The sequence below is a fragment of the Fukomys damarensis genome, unplaced genomic scaffold, assembly GCF_012274545.1.
Source record: "Fukomys damarensis isolate Sample0158 unplaced genomic scaffold, DMR_v1.0_HiC HiC_scaffold_17, whole genome shotgun sequence".
NCBI classification, from domain to species: domain Eukaryota; kingdom Metazoa; phylum Chordata; class Mammalia; order Rodentia; family Bathyergidae; genus Fukomys; species Fukomys damarensis.
Genome location: NW_022900929.1, coordinates 57,652,580 through 57,669,585, shown reverse-complemented (window position 1 = coordinate 57,669,585; position 17,006 = coordinate 57,652,580). Strand labels below are relative to the sequence as shown.

The window sequence follows — 17,006 nt, the reverse complement described above, 5'->3', positions numbered from 1 at the left end:
GAAAAAAAAAAAAAAAAAAAAAAAACAGGTTAGTCAAAATACAAGATGAGGCATGTGACTACCCAAAGGAAAAAAAGAGTAACCTACCTTCCATAGAATGGAATTCTTGCTTTGGTAGCATTCTGTTTTAGTTGGTCAAAAGCCCCTGAGATAAAAAAAATTAATGAATCCTCCAACTTGAAAAGAAAAATTACAGAAAACAATTAAAAAATTTTAATACACTACCTGCTCTGAATGTGTCTGCACATATCAAACAGGTCTTCCAACCTTTCCTCTGGTAATAATATGCTAACTAGGAAAGGAAGTTTAAAAAAATAGTATCATAAGACATAATAAATCATTATATATAATTTATTTAGCCTTATTTACCTAAGAAATAAAGTAACACTGCTCATAATCTTCCTGAATGTATTAAATATTTTTGAATACAGCAAAGTTTCCAGAGATTATACACTGCATTCATAGGATATAAACTGACCAAGCAGCAGTAGATTACTGTTAAAAACATTCATTATTACTGTTAATGAAGTTAAAAAAAATTACTAGAACCTTATAAAAATAATCCTTTTGGGGCCAGGGATTTAGCTCAGTGACACAGTGCCTGCCTTGCAAGCGCAAAGTCCTGACTTCAATCCCCAGTACCAAAATCAAATCAATCAATCAATCCTTTTTCCCCTTGTAATCTGTAACATGGTTGAGGCACGTAAAAAAGTCTGGCAACAATAATGAGGCACCCAATTCTAGAGGAAGGAGCAGTGTAATGAATTAAAGAATAGCGTAAAGGGATGCAAATAAAGACCCATATTTTGCAGAGTGGAGTATTGAAAAGTAATCTGTGCCACAGAAGTACCATAAGCTCTTTTGCTCTCTTCTCCAAAACTCATACATTCATGTTCTTAAGGGACAGGATGGCTTTTTTTAAAACAAAATAAGTCATAATTCTCTAAGTCTGACATTCTGAGAAGAGATTGGGATTCTCTCTTCTTTTCTTAATAAAGTTCTCACAGAAACATAATGGATACATCAAGTAACAAGAAATTGTAAAGTAACAATCTTTTACAGCCTGGCTTTAACATAAAACTTGACTTACATAAACATGTCTTCTATATGACTTTTTAAAAAGTATAATTTACCTTTGAACATGTCGTCGTTTTCCCACTACCCTGCAATCCCACAAACATTATCACATTCTGTTTTCCTTTAGTGGGTGTCCATGCTTTAACTCCAGGATCTACAAGCTATGTATCACAAGTAAAATAAAAATAAAATCAGATTAACACATGCTTATGGTCAAACTTTAGCTTCCCAGAAATTTCAAGTTATAAATAATTTGAAGAATTTTCACATAAAAACCACCATAATCTCACCATTCTAATACAATTCTATTTCCCTTATACAGGGCAAAATTTAACAACATTCCATAACAAAGTCATAAGAAGACTTTACTACTGTCTCATTTCAGAGGTAAGAATATCAAAATATTTTTTAGAACAAGCTGGAGTATGAAATAAAATGTGAGACCAAGTTTTACTCAAAGGAGCAATCTATTATCACCCACTGCAGAAATACGTTAACAAGGCCACATAAGAATTTTAAAGTTTCTAGTAGGGACCTTAACAAACATAAAAGCAGGCAAACTTGATTTTAATGTTTTATTTAACAAAGTATTTCAAAGTATTATCACTTCAAAATGTAATCTATGAAATAGTTTATGCTCTTTTCCCCATATCAATCCTCAGACAATGTGCGTTCACATACAACACTCACTCACTCATTGAATGGTACGGCAGATCAAACCGAGGCCCCTGTGCCAGGCAAGTTCTCTAGTACCTTAGCCGTGCAGTGCTCATTTCACACATGGCACACAACTCGACTCAGACTCTCCATATCGCAGGTGCGCAGTAACCACATCGGCCAGTGGCCACCACACTGGAGAGTGCTAATGTTCAGTCTGACAGAGGTTTATAAGGAGCAGAATCACAAATGATGTGTGAAAGAATTTGCTGGTTAAATGTTAAATTTGGCAATGCCAAAAAGCTTCCATTCTACAAGTTATTACAAGTAGAGGGCTGGTAAAAAATAATCACCAATTTTATTACAACTTAGAGGAAAAGTAAAGGTCCCCAAACAACTACAAAGCATTTTAAAGGTTGATTTTAAAATAATTCAATTCCAAGTCAGTTATTTGGAGGTTGAAATACTTACCTCCCTATGATAATAAATCTGTAATAGTAGTTAATACTCTTAGACCCAAGGTTGGCAAACTGCCGAAGTTTTAATGGGACACAGCCATCCCCATTCACTTACTACTTTTGTGTTGCAAAAGCAGAGATTAGCAGTTGCTATAAAGACCACACGGCCCACAAAGCCTTAACCCTTAAGAGAAAGTCCATCTTAAACACTACCATCAGGGTCACAGATTACACCTGAATTTTGAGGAAAGATGCTGTAGAGAAGAGAAAAAAAGAAAAAACATTTTCTTATCCCTTTCCTAGATAAAGATTTAGACTTAGGCAAACTTGAAATAGGCAAAATCTGTCATGCATGAATGTGTGCATGTGTGTGTTTTGAGACACATTCTTGCTATGTAATTCAGGCTGGTCTTGAACTCACTATGTAGCCCAACCTGGCCTTGAACTCATGGCAATCCTCCTGCCTCAGCCTCCCCAGTGCTGGGATTACTGGCATGTGCCACCACGCCTGGCTGGCAAAATCTGTCTTAAAATATAAACCACTACTCTTCCTCCTAGATCTTTTCCGTATGTTGGTGCTGCCCCACATTCATCTCCCTTCTCTGCATCTCATGGTACAATCACTCAGCTCTCTGTGGAACCATCTTTAGAGACCCATATTTTTACTGAAAAAGAATCATAAATCTATCCTCTCTCCCCCCATCCTTTAGAACAAAAGTTTTTAACTGTGTGGTCTGAGGACTCCTTTTATAATCATGATAATTGTAAAGGTTAGCTGCAAACTGGAATCTCAAACTATATACACTTTCATACTTTGTAGCATTAAAAATCTTTGCCTCTCTCCTGCATTTTGCATGGATCTTACATTGGTGCACGAGTGTGCAACATCATGAATTAGTCACACTAGTTCAGTTATGCAAATCTTCCATTATGCATACATCACACTCTAACAACATCAAAACATTTTGTAAATATCAATATTGATTTCATCAGAAAAGTAAGTACTGGGATACTGTCAAGACTCATGGTAGAGGACTGGGGATTTAGCTCAGTAGTTCCACTGCCTGCCTTGCAAGCACAAGGTCCCAAGTTCAATCCCCAGTACCAAAAAAAAAAAAAAAAAAGACTTATGGTAGAGATACAACTTCCCAATTTACATCTGAATGCTCAAGTTTTATAACTAGCCACAATATTGTCAATTATTTTCCTTAAAGTATGGGTTCACTTCACTTTGGAAAAAATGACTGCCAGCAAGTATGGTGACACACACCTATAATCCCAGCACTCAGGGCGCTAAGGCAGGAGGATTGTCATGAGTTTGAGGGCAGCCTGGGCTACATAATGAGCTCGAAGCCAGCCTGAATTGTATAGGCAGACTTTGCCTCCAAATAAAACCCCAAAAAGATTGCAAATGCCACATATGAATAACCACAGATTATGTATCTATTATTCATTTAAGTAAATAGGGTATTATTTGAAAGAAGTAGCTATCTCAGCTTGCAATTAAACAGTAACATACAGGCTTTCCTAACAAGGCAATCGTGAAATTTCAGTGTGTAAAAGGACTTTATATATACTTCCCATTTCTTTTTTTTTCGGGGGAGGTTTGAGGTGGGGTCTCACTATGTAGTTGACACTGACTTGGAACTCACTATGTAGTCTAGGCTGGTCTCAAACTCACAGCGATTCTCCTGCCTCAGCCTCCCTAGTGCTGGGATTACAGGTGTGTGCCACCACGTCTGGCAACTTCCCATTTCTTTATACGACAAAAAGTTTAAAAAATATATATTTGTCAGGTATGATTTTTCCTATACAAAAAAGTAGAGCTATCACTAGGTAGTAATTGATACTAAAAGAGAATAACCTCAGAGAGGCTCTTTTATCAATTAATTTGTAATAAAGTTTTATTCTTTGCAACTTAGGTCTGATCACTAGTACCACCAAAAAAGGGGCAAATAATGTCCTGGTATTATTATAAAAATGTTTTAACTGCTTTGTGCACCACCGCTCTAGACTATGGGCACCTTCTATATAAAGACCAGTTGCGTCATCTCCACTGTGAGTGGCAATGCCTAGATAAAATGGGGACTCAACAAAGTTTCTTAATGAAGCACTCCAATGTTCCACAATTGCCCATGGGGAACAACCCCTAACAATAACGATTACTACTCTCCCTGTTCTGCTCTCAGGCACTAGATAGAAAGCAATTACTAAACATAGCGCAGTAAGTCCCACATAAGGACTCTGGAGACTACATGTGGGTCCATCACTGACTAGGTGACTTTTCTCAACTACAAAATAAGCAGTAAAGTGCTTTGCTTCTTAGAGGTCTACATTTTTAAAAAATTACCCTACTGAACTAAACTGAAATGACAGTTATCTGAGATAACTGGACTTTTCCAAAATATATATCAGCACTGATATTAAAAGTGTAAATGAAAGTATTCACACAATGTAGGAAAAAATATTAGTAAACCACTAGAAGGTATCTGTTGCTCTTAAAATTTTTCCTGACAGTTCCTTTCTTTTTTTTTCATTTCTACTATTAAGCTTGTGTATATTTTAAAAGCTCTAACGCCAGGCATGGTGGCCCATGCTTGCAATCCTAGTACTTGGGAGGGTGAGGCTGGAAGAATGCTGTAAGTTTGAGACCAGCCTGGCTGCACAATGAGTTAAAAATCAGCCTGAACTACACCATGAGACCTTGTCTCAAAAAACCAAAAAATGAAATAATAAAACACAAAATAAAAGCTCTAAGATCTTCAGTATAATTTATGTGACAACAGTAGCAATAATAATTCCAATGTGAGGGAGGGCAGAAAGCTGTATTTACTATTTGAAAATAAATTTACTAATCCAAAGTTCTCATAATCTAGTGAAGATGTCAGATATTTGGTCTTTATAAAGAAAATTCTTTATTCAATGAAAGATGTAGAAAAAATACTTGTCAGGTGTGATTTTCCTATACAAAGAAGGAGGGCTATCATTAGCCAATAGCTGCTAGCAAGGGAGAAAAAACTCAGAGGCTCTTCTATCAATCTGTAATGAAGTTTCACTCTGCAATTTGCTTTGACATTTTTTGCAGGGGCAGGGACAGTACAAACTTCATAGTCTTCTGAAAAGTCTGTATTTTACTATACTCAGTAAAGTCTATAAAACAGTCTGCTTCAGAAAAATTAATAATCCTTCAATATTTTAGTTCTAGTAAGAATATATTTTAAAAGACTGACACAGTATGTTTACAGTTCCTGTGTACTTTCACCCATTGACTCTACAAAATCAGCACAATCTAATATACTTTTACCTTCACAAGTTCTTTAAACACAGCATGCTGAATCATTTTTCTCTTGTTTAGACCAGATGCCATCTCTTCAAGATCAATAGCAGATCTTTAGTGGTGGTGTTTGGGATAGAAAAGAGAAAAGTCAGTGAAGACACTCCGAAAAAGTTCTATTCCACAAAATGCAAGATGTAAGATCTTTCAACCACTCATATTAATAGGTTCCAATTATTACTACAGATTTATAAAGACTATACCATAAAATATTTGATGCAAGACTTTGGTTAGTTTTTCAAGACTTTCAGTTAAATTATAAATATTAATTTGTCCTCCAGTAAACTAAACTTAGTTCTGCCTGTTTTTTATCTAATTGATTCAACTTACTTAACATTTTCTCTTAGTTGCTTCACTAGTTTAATATTAACATCCGCTTCCAATAATGCTGTACATACTTCTTTTAGCATAGCATTTAATACCTGTAAATAAATAAATAAAAATTTAAATTACTCAATGTAGTATTTTAAATTATATAAAAGACAATGGTTGATCAATTATCATATACTATACTACCACAGCTTAATAAAGATAAAAAACTATACCACAACATGAAATACAAAGGTCTTTATTCAAAAACTGGGTGTGGTGGTGCACGCCTGTAATCCCAGCACTCGGGAGGCTGAGGCAGGAGGATCGATGTGAGTTCGAGACCAGCCTGGGCTACATAGTGGGTCCCATATCAAGCTCAACTACATAGTGAGGCCCTGTCTCAAAAAACCAAAAAACCAAAAAAAAAAAAAAAAAAAAAAAAAAAAAAAAAAAAAAAAAAAAAAAAAAAAAAAAAACCCAACAACAACAAAGGTGGTCTTTATTCAGTTCTCTTGTCAAAATAAGACATCCTAGGGCTGGGGAATGAAACTCAGTGGTCCTGTGCCTGAGTTTGAACCCCAGTACAACAAAAAGAAGACATCCTGTATAGTTTTATACTACCAAGTATTAATCTCCTCAATTTTATTCCTATATTAAAGTAATAGGGAGAGGATGGGGAAGGGAAGGAAAAAGAATTAAGATATGTTACACACGTTTCAACTCCCCATAATGAATGTAATCATTACATACTACAAACCTGTACATGCTAATAAAAAATTTTTTAATATAAAAATAAGGTACTAACCAAAATAATATACAAGCCAAAGAAAGTTATACACAGTAGATGGTGCCAGTGACGTTTTCTATGTCACTGAAGAGCTCTGATACTAACAGACAATGGCATATATTCACAGTATCCGCTTTTCTTTTCTTTTTTTTTCCTCATTGAGTGTATTGGTACATTTTAGGTGTATAGTACAGTTACATTCATTATTGGGATCTTGTACATTTACATGATATATCCGCTTTTCTTCATTGGACTACCATGAAGGAAAATGCAGCACATTACCAGTCTTACCACTTCTCCTCACAGCAAAAGAATAAAGATGGAAAGAAAACTATCTACCACTAATAACTGCCCTTCTCATATGTTTATTTGGTTGTAAGGCACTATGGTTAAAAGTGCACAAAGTCTTAAGAAAATATGAAGCTTTAGCTTCTCAGACACCTAAGTGCTTGCATAACCAAATATAAGCTTACAAGGAGATGAGGTTTAGTCTATTTTGCTCACTGCATTATCTCTGTTGCCAGCAAAAAGACCCTCAAATACATTTTTTTTTTTTTATGTACCAGGGATCAAACTTGGGACCCTGTGCTTGCAAGACAGGCAGTGGGAACACTGAGCTAAATCCCTGGCCTCTCAAATATTTCTTGAATGAATTCTCTCCTTCAACTCACTACATAAGCTCTACAGATACTTCTTAGGTTTCTCTACTCCTCAGTAAAGGGGTCCAATAAAGCTGGAACTGATCTTTCCTTAGAGGAATTTCTCCTTGTTAATGTGCTAGCAGAATAAACCAAGAACAGAAAACTACCCAATTCAAGAAAGACCTATTATCCCACTTCCCATCAAGTTTAGCTTTCCTTATTCTCTACTAATAATGCAAATAGATTAAGGACTACATAACAGCAAAAACTTTGGGAAACTATTGTTTTATTTATTCTGCATTACAAGAGTTTGATTTAAACGACTTTTGCGGGGGGCTGCTATGGATCAACTCCAGAGGGACCTGCCCACCAAGGTACATCAGCAGCCCATTTTTATTTTTTATTTTCAATTTTATTTTACTATTTTATTGTGTCCTGGGACAAAGTCTTGCTAAGTTCTCTAGGCTGGACTCAAACTTGGGATTCTCCCGTCTCTGCCCTCTCAGCTGCTGGGATTACAGGTGTATACTACTATGCCCAGCTCTGATTTCTAATTTAATAAAAATTCTTCAAAAACCTTGGATAAGGAATTAGAGGAATAAAATACATCTAATTCCAATAAATAAACATGAGAAACATTTTGTTTCTGCTGAGAAGTTAGACTAAGTGATTTCTAAGATGGCTTCAAAATTATTTAATTCCATTAGTTTGCTAACGTGTTGATACCAAATTCTATATTAGAATTTTTTCAAACTTCCAAGTTAAAAAAGCATTTTTAATCTATTAGTTCAGTTAATCTTTAAAACCATTTTGTAAAGTAAATACTATTTTCCTATCCTATACATTAAAGACTCTGAGATTGAGTCACCCAAATTTATATTACATAGCCACTAAATAGCTGAAGTATGACTATAATAAAGGTCCTGCTGGGTGTGGTGGCGCACGCCTGTAATCCCAGCACTCGGGAGGCTGAGGCAGGAGGATTGCTGTGACTGTGAGTTCGAGACCAGCCTAAACTACATAGTGAATTCCAGGTCAGTCTCACTACATAGTGAGACCCTGCCCCAAAAAACAAAAAACAAAAAACAAACAATAAAGGTCCTAACATGAAATTCAATTCTTTTTCCATTGTTACTGCAAAATACAATGTATACTGGTAAACTACAACATCTTCTTTCAATTAATAAGACATTAAATGAGATACAATGAGGGAAAATAAGCCATTAAGGTAAGCAGGAGCAAAAAAGGATCAGGAAAAAGTTTTTTAAAACAATAAACTCAGGCAAAAGAGTATTTCAGATATAAGCAGTCATTTTTACAAAATGTCCAAAAACTGAAGATTTCAGAGAAAAGGAATCAAGCTAATCAAGATGAAAATATTAGCTTTTCCTAAGAAGAATGCTAAATAAGTCACTGAGAAAAGTCAGAGAAACACATGCCTAGCCAAGAAGTAAGGAGCAGGACAATGAAGTTATAGGCACTGGTCAAAATTTGACTTTTTTTTCATTGATTTCTCAAGAAAATTACTTAATTTTAGGGCCAGGGATTTAGCTCAGTGGTGCTGCACCTGGCAATCACATGGCCCTGAGTTTGATCCCCAGCACCAAAAAAAAAAAGAAAGAAAGAAAGAAAGAAAGAAAGAAAGAAAGAAAGAAAGAAAGAAAGAAAGAAAATTAATTTTCTGTAAGTACAGTATTAAATATATATCAAAATAAATACATAGATTACTATTAATCCAGATCCCTAGTGAGGATGTACAATCATATATATCTCACATAGTATTTTACATACCTCTTCATTGATAATGGTGGCATTGCTCAGTGAGCGTAATGCTGATGTTATTTTTCTTCCAAGATCTGCTAAAACCATCTTGAAGGTTTTAAGATGTGTTTATGAGGAACTAGAGAAAGAAAAAAAAAATTACTTGAAAACAATTCATCTTCTGTGACTGAAGACTTCTAAAGACAAATACATTTTAAGTTCAAATTGAAATATTCTATTATTTAGATACTATGATTTCAACTACAGCTTTAACATACTCATATCCAAAAGACAAAAAGTCATTGATAATAGATTCATTCATAGGAAAATGGATACATATTGAAGATATACTCCTAAGTGAAATAAGTCACACATGTGTAAATACCAAATAGTTTCTCTGGTGTGAATAATCTGCAATAATACAGAAGATCCTAATAATATTACTGACATTTCGAAAAGGGAAGAAAGGAGCTAAAGGTGTAGGGAAGGTGGGATGAGTAGGGGAAGGGTAATAAGGGAAAAGAAAAATATGTGAGATAATGAAAAGATGGAAATAAAGTATTTGTAGATGGGGAGGGGAGGAGGGGGTGAAGGGAGGGCAGGGGTAAGGGGAAAAAATGAGAATCAAGACTTGTCATGTGGAGGTACAAGATCCCAACAATGAATGTAACTGTACTGTATCCCTAAAATGTACCAATAAACTCAATTAAAGCTGACAAAAAAAAAAGTCATTGATTATAATGTCATAGGTTTGAATATGTAATTAGAATCTCATCTATGAATCAGTAACATAGCAAGTAATACCTTTTTGAGCAAGGCATGGTGGGGTATACCTGTCCAAACACTCAGGAGGCTGAGGCAAGAGGACCACCCCAAGTTTGAGGTCAGCCCGAAATACATAGGAAGACCCGGTCTCAAATAATAATGTCCATTTCTCAGAAATACACAATCTCAAATTGAATATGCTCAATACTTGGGAATATGAACAACTCATGTATCATGCATGTTTTTAAATGAAAAGAGTAACAGAGGTAAAAATCTCCAAGAATATTGCCTAATTCCTCATATTACAGAATCCTGCACTATTTTGATTTTTATTCCTAAGCCAAGGGAAAAAAAGGAATAATATTTTAATAAATGACTTATTTTTTTCTAGCACTGTTTCACTATATGACAGGCACTGTGCTGTTATTCCATTACATTATTTCATTTTATTCTCCCAACCACTAAGTGGAAAGATATTATTCCTACTTCAAAGCTACTTCTGATTACAATTCTAAAAATAACTTCAAAAATTTTAGCCCTGGGCTAGGCATTCAGCTCAGTGTTACAATGCCTACCTCATAAGCACTAGGTCCTGAGTTCGATTCCCAGTACCCCAAAAAAAATCCTTTCTAGCCCTAATATGTTATGGTTTTATGCAGTATACTAATGTTCCTATTACACGTAAGGATGCAAGAACTTATGACATTCTTTTTTTTGTGGGGGATACTGAGGATCGAACTCAAGACATTGCACTTTTGAGGCAGGTGGCAGCACCAATGAGCTAAACCGCAAGCCCATGCAAGAACTTTGCTGGCACATGCCTGTAGTCCTAGCACTCAGGAGGCTGAGGCAGGAGAATCAATGTGAGTTTGAGGTCAGCCTGGTATACACAGTTAGTAGTGATGCCTTGTCTCAAAAAACCAAAAAAGACTCACAGATGGTAAAAGCAAATATGGTTTGCATTCCCTGTCTTTAAAATGAGTATTAGCTGGCCAAGGCACACTAATGAACAGCAAAATAAACCAAGATATTGGCTTTTTCCTCTCTTCAAACTGAAATGCTTCCTGAGTTTCAAGCCTGATAGCCTTTGAACTGAATTACACCATGGACTCTCCTGGGTCTCTAGCTTGCCAGCTTCTCCTGTAGATTTAGGGATTTGTCAGCTTCTCTAACTGCCTGCGTAAATTCTTATAATAAATGCCAATTTATTATATTTTCTCTCGCCCCTACCCTCTACTGGTTTTCTTTTTCTGGATAAATCTTACAAATTACAAGTGAACTAAGGTTTAGGAATAAAGGTTTATGGTCAACTGTGAAATTATTTCTATAAAAATCCAGAAGAAGAGAGACTAATTTTAGGCCAAGATAAACTGAATAGGCTGACGGGACTTTGGTTCTGAAATATGGGAAGGATTTGGACAAATGGAGAAGAGGGTAAAAGGAAGCTTGAGAAGTATGAAACAACATAAGCGGAAATGGACACATGGGAAAGTCTGGGACAGACTTAGGCCTCACATGTACGCCCTGCTTACAGATTACTGGTATTATCTGGGGACAGAAACAAAATATCTGGTCAGAACAGAGGGCTATACAGTTAAAAGGAAATAAAGAGCTCTGAAAACCAAGTTTTAAGGAATATCAATTATCTAATATAAAATATTGGCCCCCCCAAAAGTTCACTGTTCAAAACAACTGTTCTACTAACCTTTCAAGCTAGTCTAGTTTAATTTAGCCAAAGAAAATTACCCAGACTCGATTCTGTCTACACAGTACATGGGGGATTAAAAATAAGACAAATGGGACCAGAATAGCTGACTCACTCACCACAGGGAAAATAAAAAGGTAATGGGAGTCAAAGGGGGAAAAAGTACACTAGAATATAAAACTGACAAAGAGATTTCCCAGGTTGACCTATAAATTAAAGGTTATACTTCTACTCAAGTAAAATTTAATAACTTAGAAGTTAAAAATCATTACTACTAACATGATGAAATTTAAAAAAAATTGCTTACCACAAGTTTTTTACAATTACATGGTTAACCTGCTTCATAGAAAAGATCAGGATTTATTTCTTATGCCATATTTATTAAATAATATGAAGTAGCTATTTTTCATGGAGGAAATGTGATTCACGTTTCAGTTCACCTCTTTCACCATGTGTTATCAGAAGTAAGAGAATTTCACCAGAAGTGACAGAATTCTATTTATGACAGCACAATTAACTTTTTTTTAGGGAACATGTCATAAACAGATCATCCATTTTCAAAGCTATACTGGTTAACTCTTACATATAAAACTAACTCTCCATATTAAGTGATCCTTTTAGATTAAAAAAACTGTGAAGTTCTCACACACTTTTCCTCATACATATAAATACTTATTAGCAGCATACTATAAAATATATTTCCATATAAAAACTTCCACTTTGGGGCATGGTGGCACATGCCTGTAATTTCAGCACTTGGAAGGCTAAGGCAGGAGGATCGCCTTGAGTCTGAGATCAGTAGAGGACTAAGAACACCTGATAATACCTTTTACTTGGCAGTTTCCAAAGATGTACTTCTGAAAATCCTGGTCCTGTATCTAAATTTTAATTCTGCTTAAATCTCAATGACTTTCCACTACAGAGGTAAAGTCCTAGAAACGGGCTTCAAGGTACCTCCAAATACAAACCCACACATACAGACACACACGTTTTTTTGGTTTTGTTTTTTTGTTTGTTTGTTTGTTTTTTGTTTTTGTTTTTTTTCTTGAGACAAGGTCTCACTATGTAGTTGAGACTGAACTGGAACTCATTACGTAGCCCAGATTGGTCTTGAACTCACAGTGATCCTCCTGCCTCAGCCTCCCAGGTGCTGGGATTACTGGTGTGCGCCACCACGCCCAGCCACACTCCTTTTTAATTATGTTGAATCCCTGCTCCTGCTGTCCCTCAGGGCCTCAGTACCAGCCAGCTCGCTCTTTCCCTGGCTGACTACACATGGCTGCTCCCCATTACCTCCTCCAGATTTCTGTCCAGGTGCCATTCTCAATAAGGTCTTCTCTAATTGCTTTTTTTTGTTTGGTACTAGGGAATGAACTCAGGTCCTTGGGCTTCTAATAGCTCATTTAAAATTGTAATCCCTCCCCCTTTTCCCCTCAGTATTCTATTAACTGCCATGATTTATTTAGATTATTTGTGGTCTATAATCCCCATACTGATATGTAAGCTACATGAGGTAGGAATTTTTGACTCTTTTGGTTTCTACTATGAGCTCAGTGCTTTAACTACCCTCATTCTTATATAGAAACCCCTTAGTAACAATGAACTTTATGAATGAATGACGTATTTAAGATCTTTGGAAAAAGCAAGGCTAGGGAAGCAAAGTCATCAAAAGAATTACAAATACCTCTTTTTTGTTTTTGGTACCAGGGATCAAACTCAGGATCTTGTGCTTAAGAGGCAGGCAGCTGAACCACTGAGCTAAATCTCCGGCCCACAAATATCTCTTAAAAGGTCACTAAAATAAACTAATATACTATGACAAATCAAAAGATGTTCAAGGACCTAAGTAATTGATTTTGTACATTTAATATTTATTTATCATTACGCCTTCACATTTAGCTACATATCCAGCCCCCACCCTCCTTTTTTTTGAAACAGGGTATCACTAAGTTGCAGGATGGGCTTAAATTGCATGATCCTATCTCAACCTCCCAGAATAGTGGAATTAGAGGTGTGCATCCTTATAACTTTTCAGAGTTTCCCTCCTTACTCTTCAAGAAGCTACCATACTTAGGGCAGGGGATGTAGCTCAGTGGTGCCACACCTGCCTGGCAAGTGCAAGGTCCTGAGTTCAATTCCTGATACTAAAAAAAGAAAAAAAATGACCTTACATTGTTCTAAAATGCACACTTAAATGCAAAACTTTTGTTGTTAATAGCTAAATCTTACTCTCAAATTGCAGTACCTTACATTTTAAGCATATTTGCTCAAAATTTCCTTGGCTAAGATTTGTAGAGATTTACATTTAAATAATTTTACATTTATCCAAGCGTGGTGGTGCATGCCTGTAATCCCAGCACTTGGGAGGCTGAGGCAGGAGGACTGCTGTGAGTTGAGAGCAGCTTGGGCTACATAGTGAGTTCCACACCAGGCTCAACTACATAGTGAGACCCTGTCTCAACCCCCCCAAATTACATTTAATATATAATAAAATATAAGTAAATTAACCATATGTTAAATATTAATATGCATTGATATTTTAATTTTTAACAATATATATATTTATATTTGGGTGTTTATAAACATTTATAAATCTGTGTTCGCCAGAAGTTTACAAAAGCATCATCTCTACTTGGATGGGGCTTTTAAAATGGAAAAGCAACTACTGCATAATACATTTTATAGTTTAACATCTATTATCTCATTTTAGCCTCACAACACTTTTATGATCTAGCAGAGTAAGTAGGGAATAGAACAGCCATCCCCTCCAAAAAAGCCAAAAAGACATTCGATCCCAGGTACCAAACAAGCAAACAAACAAACAAAAAATCCAGGGATTTAGCTCAGTGGTTTCGCCCTGCTTCGCAAGCACAAGGTCCCAAGTTCAATCTCTGGTACCAAAAACAAAACAAAACAAAAAAACAAAAACAAAAAGACTTTCTACAGCCCTTTGATTGCACAGCCTTAAGTTCTGCAGCGGCGATGTCAAACCTTTCAAAACTTTCAATGATTAAAACAGCCTGCTGCGGCACATGTGCTATATAGGTCGGCCACCACTGCCCTTGAGTATGAGTGGTTTGTTAAATAGTAAGGATAAATATACCTGTTGGAAAATTTGAGGGAGAATTTTTGCTGTTATACTATAATAGAGAAAATCAGATTTTGAAAGCAAAGGTGCACAATTCCTCTTTGAGAAGAGTATTGGCCACGTCCAGAAGAGCCAGGAAGTAGCACAGCAATCCATATGAGGACTGGTCTTGGCCCAAGTCACAGGTTCTTCTAACAGGATGCTACATGGGAGTTGGATAGTGACTGACAGAAACAGGTTTAAGATTGGGGTCCCCCAAGTAAGGCAAGCATAGGGCCAGTACTTACTAGCTGCAGCATGAAGTACTAGAAAGAGCCTGGGCTTTGGAGTCTGATAGACTTGGTTTCAAATCCCAGCTCTGATATACACTGTCCATGTTACTGTGGGCAATTACTTAACCTCTCTGAGCCTCACTGTCTTCACCTGCAAAGTGGAGGCAATACCATTACCCAGGCAGTTACCCTTAAGGCTGTGGTGAGGATTAATTAAGAGGGTACATATAAAACTGTTAAGTGCTAGCGATACTAACTTCCTTTCTTGAATGATTTCAACTAGCTCTGCCCATATCATCTGAATTTGAGAATTCCACACTAAACTGCAGATCCTACTTATTTTCCAGTAACCACCCCCTGGAGTCTAAACATTAAGTGCCAATTGCAAGTACCTAGTTGTCATTCAATAAGACATACAGTCTATTAAGCTATCTTTCTCTGCATAAACACAAGTATTCCTGTCCAAACCTTGCCTGGTCTACTTATAAACTAATGATCAGAGATTTCAAATCTTATCACAATGAGATCCCTACCAGAAAGTTCTTCTAAACCCTTCTAAACCTGTGCCTTTTTTTTTTTTTTCAGGGATGGTGATACTGGCACTCATACCCAGGGGAGCTGTACCACTAAGCTACATTCTCAGCCCTTTTAATTTTATACTTTGAGACAGTGTCTCACTAACTTGTGAACCTCCTACCTCAGCCTCCTGAGTAGCTGGGATTAGAGACATGTGCCACCACACTCTCTCAATAACTTTCTGAATCAGTATTAGACTCAATAACAAATCTCTATGTAACACATTTTTTATAAACTAGTGAAAAACACACAACCAGTACTTGTTTTCCTAACATAAAAACAAATGTACTTTTAAAAATCCTGCACAGAATAAATCAGCTCTTTACTCACATTAAAAAGTAATAAAAAATAAAATCCTGTAGAGTATATATATATACTCGTCATCTAGGATCACAGAAAAGTAAATTTACTGCACACAATACCTTTAGTTGTTTTATTTAATAAATTATTATATTTGACTATTATATAATGACTTTCAAACTTAGGAACTGTTTTTCATGATGAATTTACTTAGTCCTCCAAGGAAATAATTCAGCTTTATACTTGGCAATTATAAGAGGATACATGTTTATTGCAAAAATTTAGGTCTTATAGCAATACTTAAGGTAGAAAACATAGTTCCCCTAATCCTACTCACTCCCATCCTCTGGTAACAATCAATAATAATTTGAAATATACTCCTACAGATTTTATTTTCTAGGTATATAATTTAGGCAAGTTTCCACAAGAATTATGGCTTGGGGGAAAGTAGAAGGGGAAACAGAAATGGGAGACAGTTTTTTGGAAATACACTTGTTTAAAAAAAAAAGAAAGAAAATATGCTTGTTAATGCTAAAATGTTTAAATGCAAAAGGAAGACTATAAAACATACAGTCTAAAAACATCAAAAAATTACATCAGTTTTGTAAATCAAAACTATGATAAAATATCATTTTATAGCTACTAAGATAGCTAAAGCAAAAAGACAAAATAACAAGTCTTGGCGGGCATATAAGAAATCAGAACCTTCCCTCACTGCTGGTGGGAATAAAGCAGCAAAGTCTTTTAGAAAACAGTTGGCAATTTCTCAAAATGTTAAACAGAGTTGCTACAAGACCCAGAAATTCTACTCCAAGTATGTATCCAGGAGAAAAAAAGACCACATATCCAAACAAAGCAGGATTACTTCAGCAGAGTTCAAGGTCAGCCAGGGCAACATAACAAGACCTTGTCGAAAATATATACATCGATATAATATAATAAAAATATCTTTAGAGACAATGTAGCAAATACATCTGAGTGAAAGATTCAGGAATCAGGAGACTACAAGCACTAGCTACACTCCAAAAGTCTACTAGAAAGAGGTGTGTGCTTGAACCACGGAAAAAGAAGGCAAGCGGTAAGAGGAGGCTGGAATCAAAGAAGCAGAATCTACATGACCTAACGTCCAAATTGTCAAGGAGGAACCGCAAAAATAACTCCACTATCTTTAGCTTAAATAACCAGCTGGCTAGTGATGCCATTAACCAATGAACAGAAGGCAAAAGGGGACTCTGATTAAGTTAGATGTGTTCATTGTATTACCCTTTTTTGT

The 17,006-nt window shown here is 35.9% G+C and overlaps 1 protein-coding gene across 3 annotated transcripts in view; it reads right to left on the bottom strand.

Annotated features, from left to right (window-relative positions):
• Srp54 (signal recognition particle 54) overlaps window positions 1-17,006 on the bottom strand; it is a 69,549-nt gene that overhangs the window by 50,740 nt on the left and 1,803 nt on the right. For 2 of the 3 annotated variants that reach the window (XM_033765132.1, XM_010633604.3), the window contains exons 2-7: window positions 9,058-9,166; window positions 5,857-5,948; window positions 5,497-5,581; window positions 1,134-1,238; window positions 226-292; window positions 88-145 (exon numbers count right to left, since the gene is read on the bottom strand). In XM_033765132.1, coding sequence (XP_033621023.1) covers window positions 88-145; window positions 226-292; window positions 1,134-1,238; window positions 5,497-5,581; window positions 5,857-5,948; window positions 9,058-9,135 — 485 coding nt within the window. In that variant the 5' untranslated portion in view covers window positions 9,136-9,166. Of the gene's footprint in view, window positions 1-87; window positions 146-225; window positions 293-1,133; window positions 1,239-5,496; window positions 5,582-5,856; window positions 5,949-9,057; window positions 9,167-11,804; window positions 11,824-17,006 lie in introns of those variants that run through there. The other variant, XM_010633605.3, reaches the window with a different exon arrangement.